At 52.3% G+C, this 6000-nt stretch overlaps 1 protein-coding gene across 4 annotated transcripts in view; it reads right to left on the minus strand.

The window, feature by feature from the left end:
• MYRF (myelin regulatory factor) overlaps positions 1-6000 on the minus strand; it is a 43317-nt gene that overhangs the window by 34566 nt on the left and 2751 nt on the right. Inside the window, exon 1 of one of the 4 annotated variants that reach the window (XM_083863469.1) lies at positions 3920-3953. The exons of the other annotated variants lie outside the window; for them this stretch is intronic. Within the exon in view, the coding sequence (XP_083719595.1) occupies positions 3920-3947 (28 nt within the window). The 5' untranslated portion in view covers positions 3948-3953. Of the gene's footprint in view, positions 1-3919; positions 3954-6000 lie in introns of those variants that run through there. 4 annotated transcript variants of the gene reach the window in all.

A 6000-nucleotide genomic window follows, 5' to 3' on the forward strand; every position in this document is an offset into this window, starting at 1 on the left:
GCAAAGCCCTTTTTTCCTGGCAAAACTGGGATGATGACCCCAATCTCATGGATAAACTCTCTGTGGCAGTGGGAAAAAAACCTTCGGAGCCCATCCCTGCTGCAACACGACCACCAATGACGGAAAAACACCTTAACAATGTTAGAATGGGGAATGGTTCGACTCCATGATCCTGCAGGGTTTTCCAACTTAAACCCAACTTCTTACAGGTTGGAAATCCTGTAAAAATCCCTCTCAGTGGCCATTCCTAACCTGTTGTATCCATAGATAGCTGAGCCCCCTGGATCTCCAGGGCCACACTACATGTGCTTAAAAACCATGTCCATACCTTGACATTGCACAGCCCATCCTGTTGTACTGGGTTGAATCTGTCCAGCTCCTCTTCCTGAGAACACCAGCACAACTTCCAGCATCCAAACTCCTCCTCCCCGGCTGTGAAAGCTGTTCCCTGCAGGTCCTCACAGGGCCGTTCCCTATATCCCTTTGGCTCCTCAAGATGGTGAGAGGAGTTTTGGAATGTCGTTTTTCACCCAGCGTGTGTGTTAAGGATCATCCAGTCACACCTTTTCCATGGGCAGGGACACCTCCCACTAGTGCAGGTTACTCCAAGCCCTATCCAATCCAGGCTTGGCTTCCCCTACACATCAACCTCTCCATTCCAATACCCTTTCCAAAAACTGAATTAAAACAAGGCAGAAGGGAGGGGACATGGACAGGTAAGATTACCCTCTGCCCAGAACTCATAGGATTTTGGGATGGATGAGATCTCATCTGGGGAAACCCCATGTCTGTTCAGGAGAGGAGCACTGACCGCATTATCAGCAAGCAGCCAACTGTAAAAAGGTTTAATGGCCCTTACAAGGCTCCGTTTTCCAAGTTTTCCTTTACTTAAGCAGGTGTTTCATTCCCAATAAAGTCAAAGCGTCCTTTTTAGTGCTTCCATGAATCAATGTCCATAAACCCCAGCTTGTCATAACACAGGAGATAAGCCAAGATCCAGCAGGCTGATAAGATGTTTGCTTTCCTGTTTATGTGGATTTCAAGCAATCTGCACTCAGGACTAAAAGTCATAAATGATGTGGATGCCCCAATCCCTGGAAGTGTTCAAGGCCAGGTTGGACAGGGCTCGGAGCAACCTAGGATAGTGGAAGGTGTCCCTGGCCATGGAACAAGATGAGATTTAAGGTCCCTTTCAACCTAAACCATTCCAGGATTCTATAAATCAATGAATGAAACCTCCAGTTCCTTGGAAATCCCACCTGAGTCTTCCAAGAATCCTGTTCCATGCCCTCCCCATGCCCTCTGCACTGTTCTCCTCCCCACCAAACTACTTTGGTAGGAAAACCAGGACAATCTGCCATTCCATAGCAAAGCTGGGGTGATACCAAAGACTCCATGGGAGAAAAAAAAAAAAAAAAAACCAAAAAAAACCAACCACACACAAGAGAAAAATCAAATCAACCCCAGCAAAAATACCTTTAATGCCTGGTTTTTACACCCAGGCTGGATCCAAGCACTCCAAGGCAGTTTAAAACTCCAGCCTTGGTTTTTCCAACCCGTTTTTCTCCTCACCACCCCAAAACCCAGGGAAATACATAAATGTTTGCACTTGAGAATGTTTGTGGACAGGGAATTCTACAAGAATTCCATCCACTTTGTTTTCAGCCAGGCCCGGCCACTCTTCCCAGCTTTCCCTCTCCCTGTTTGGAGTAACTGCCCCAAAGCAGCCAAAGTTCAGTAAGATAAGTGGTGGACCCTGAGTGTCACATTACATTTTCCCTCGGGAAGGAGGCCTTTCCTTCAAACATGCCTTGAGCGTGCTCCAGGTGCCGCTAGAAGGGTCAGAGTGTGGGATCCTGGGCTGACCACATCACCCACCACCACTGGATCAGGGAGAAGATGCCATGGATGGGGGTGGAACTGGCTAATCTTTAATGTGCCTTCCAACCCAAAGCATTCCACGATTACATGTCCTGCTGTGCAGGAAGAACAGGAAGAAGAAAGGTCTGTTGGATAAGGAAGGGCATGCCAAGCATGCCAGTCAGTTGGAATAAGAGGATATATCCATGAAAACGTAAGTGAGAGCCACCGGATAACCAAGTGTAGTGTCCAATCATAGAATCCTGGAGTAGTCTGGGATTTTTAAGCTCATCCAAGTTCCATTCCCTGCCATGGGCAGGGACATCTTCCACTAGCTCAGGTTGCTCCAAGCCCTGTCCAGTCTGGCCTTGGACACTTCCAGGGATCAATCCACCCTCCACTTCTCAGAGTTCCCATTTACCCTCCACAGCAGCAGGACACCTCTCTGGCTCTCTGCCACTGTCTGTCATCCCTATCTGTCCATCCCTAGTCCTGGTATCCCTCTGGAATGTCCCATGCTGAGGGCTGTTTCTCCTGAACAACGCTGGAGCACAGGATGGGCACCCAGAAAGCCCTGAGACTGTTCCTGTTTGTGTCTCCAGCCACAGCTGCTCCCTTGTCCTCTGGCACGGCGCACGCTGGTTAATCATTCCTCAGGCACATTCAGTGTCCCAGGATTCTTATCAGAGAGTGCAAAGTCCAATCAGCAACACCACTGGGAAGAGGCAGGAGGGTTCCCTGGCAAGGGTGGCACAGCTGTGCCAGAGCAACGCCATCCCCAGGGCTGGGATACATGAGACGGATGCCCAGGCATGGGTTGGGAAGTGCCCATAAGTTCACTTGCACCTTCCTAGCACAGCTCCCAGCTCCAGATCCAGGGTGGAGTCCTGGAATGGCTTGCAGTGGAAGCAACTGTAAGGATCATCTACTCTCTGCCATGGGCAGGGACACCTTCCACTATCCCAGGTTGCTCCAAGCCCCATCCAACCTGGCCTGGAACATTTCCAGGGATGGGGCAGCCACAGCTTCTCTGAGCAACCTGTTCCACCAGATCACTCCAGCCATTCCCACCAGGAGGAATCCATAAGGCCCCAATCCAGAAGACAGAAAGCAGGGTAGGATCCCATCTTTTTTCTTTGAAATAACCATGCCCAGGAGACATTTAATTCCCTCTTTCTGGCAGCTGGGATGACTGTCCTGGAAGGGCTCTAACTGATAAGGGTGAGGAAGCAGATCCCAAGGCTCCTCCTTGACCAGGATTCCCTTCCCATATCCCTGCATGCAGCAGCCCTTACACACCCCATCCCACGCATGGGCTCAGCCGGATCTCTGTGTCACCCTTTCCATCCTGGCCACACCTCCTGCACAACTCTCTCTAATCCACCCCAACTGACACCTCTTCCTGAAGCTTCTCCCTGTCTGTGTCTGGGCATTGCTCCCAGGGCACCAGCCAATGGAAGGGGCATTGCCCAGGATGTGGGCAAAGTTCCTCCTCACGGAGCCTCGTGCTGATGTCGCCTTTCCAAATCCCAACCTGCCCTTTATCAGGCTTTAAGGATCCACCCTCTTGTGAACAGCTCTCTGGCATTACTCCACCTGGATGCCTCCTGACCTTTTCCCAGGATAAAGGAGTTTTGGGGAAATGGGAGGGAGAAGCATCAGCACAACCATCACAAGACCATGCCAGAAGTGGCAGCGTTTGGCATTGGCCTTTCTCTAAAGAGCGGATGAGGATGAGTCCTTCGGCTGAAGAGACTCCAGGAATCTCCTACTGGGATGGACATGGCAGCTTCCCCCAGTATCCAGGAATGCCACCTGGGTGTGGTGATGAGCTCAAGGGAATGTTTTTGGCTCTGCTCAGGCCTTGGGATTGAACTGGACTCAGCAGCATCCTCACGTCACCTGCTCCTGTTGAGGGCTGACCAAGCCAGGCAGCCAGGGAAGTTTGAAAAGAGGGAAGAGAGAGGAGAACCAGGGAACAGTTCCACTGGGAAGAGAGATAGAGAAGCAGAGGCAGAGAAAGCAAGGCTTGGAAGGGCTGGGGGGTCCATGCCATTACCTGCTTGGATCCAGCGCATCCTGAGCATGGTGAGAGCTGATATCAAGCTCCTGCCGTATCCCTGCTCTCTCCCTGTGTCATTATTCCCTGAGCTCAGCTCCTCCAGCTCCCAGGGCTGCTGCTGCCTGCTTGTTTTTCTATTCCCTCCGGGAAGAGTGGGAGGGCTGGGGAGGCGGCAGGGCAGCTGCTGCTCCGCACTGGGATTTGGGACCGCGAGGGGATTACCCGCGGGGATGGTCATGTGTTTGTGCTGTACCAGCTTCCCCGGGCCCATTCCGGCACGGGCTGACTCCCGGCTCCCAAAGAACTCCAGGCAAAGCCTCTTACCTTCCCACGGCGCCAGCCAGGCCCCGCAGCGACTGTCACCTGCGCCGCCACCTCATCCCCAAGCTGCTCCTCCTGCGGCCAGGAGCACCCCCCGGGCAGGGATCACGCTGGGCTTTTCCCAGGTGTTCTCCCCCGCTGCCACTCCTGCTCCGTGTGGGAAAAGCTCTCTCCGGCATCAAGCCTCAGAAATGGATTTGGGGGCAGGCAGAGGGTGATGAGTGAGCAGGAAGTCCCAAAAGAGCCATTTTTTAAGGCATTCCATGAAAAATGATGTCCTGATCCGTGTAGCTGCATTTCTATGTCAAGCCCAGGAACCTAAAACACAGGACACCAAGACAGACCTTCCAAGTTCCACTGTCCTCCTGCCCTTTCTGCTCCCACTTTTCAGCCTCAAGGCATCCCAAAACAACAGGAAGACTTGGGAGCAGCCCCTGGATTCTCATGGATATGCTGGTTTACGCCAGCAGGAGTCTGACCAGCAAATTCCTTCTCCACTCATTCCCACCACCACCAAATCCCCCTTATGGCCCAGCATGGGAGACAAGGCTGTCCCAGCTGTCCTGGGTTCATCTCACTGCCTCAGCTCCAGTACTCTATATTCCCTCATCCAAGGAAAACAGGAAAATTATCCAGACCCCTTCCTGCAGGGCGACACTTCCTCTTCACAGGCACCAACTGCTCCATAATCAAAATCACCAGGAGTGTTACCAACACCAGGAACATGGGAACAGGTTGTCTAGAGAAAGTGTGGACAACAGAGGGAGGGTTTAGATAGGATATTGGGAAGAAATCCTTCCCTGGGAGGGTAGTGAGGCCCTGGAATAGATTTCCCAGAGAAGCCATGGCTGCCCCATCTCTGGAATGTCCATGACCAGGTTGGATGGGGTTTGGAGCAACCTGGGATAGTAGAAGGTGTCCCTCCTCATGTTGGACTGGATGATAACCTTAAGGTCCCTTCCCACCCAAATCATTCCAGGATTCCATGATCACACATATCCAAACATTCCCATAGTCAAAACCATCCACTCCTGGTCACTCCGAGCTTGGAGATTCCTGTGCACACACATAGCCCAGCAAACCCTGCATGGACACACAGTTGCTCCACAGACAACATTCCCAGTGTTCCAGCCACCTGTGCTCCATGAAAATCTGTGGAGCTGTTAGATAATCTTCAAGGAAATCTTCCCCTTCTGCTGAACTTTCTGCTTCTCTTTCCCAGCTCCACCTCGACCCCAAACCTGCTCAACTTCCAGCAGTCCCTTCTCCTTTCTCTGTTCCTTTCCCGAATTCCCGCTTCCCAGCCCCCGCCGGCCCTGCTCCGAACATCTTTCCCGCTGTACATTCTTCCCCAAGCCCTTATCTCATAAATTAGCCAGGAGAGGGATCCCAAATAGCTGAGCCGTGGCGTAAGCGTTTCCCTGAGGCAGAGGCGGGCAGGAGCAAGGGAAAGGTTGGGAGCAGGATGCCAGCCAAGGGTCAGACGCTGTCAACTCCCTCCTCTTCCTTTGAATCCAAACACAAACGCTCCAGGAACACTCCCAAAACCATGGAAATCTCCCTTCCCTCCCCTGCCAGAATCCCCCGGCATTCCGCGCTCGCCGCTCCAGCATATTTTGCCTGAGCTCTCCTCAGCAGGATGGTCCTGGGCACTTCCAAACACATGGATCAGCTGTGCTGACACAAATCATGGAGTTTGGGAACATTCCTGAGTGGGAAGGGATGATCCATGAGGATCATCCAAGCCCAGCTCCTGG

This window comes from Zosterops lateralis, assembly GCF_965231275.1.
Source record: "Zosterops lateralis genome assembly, chromosome: 6".
NCBI lineage: Eukaryota > Metazoa > Chordata > Aves > Passeriformes > Zosteropidae > Zosterops > Zosterops lateralis.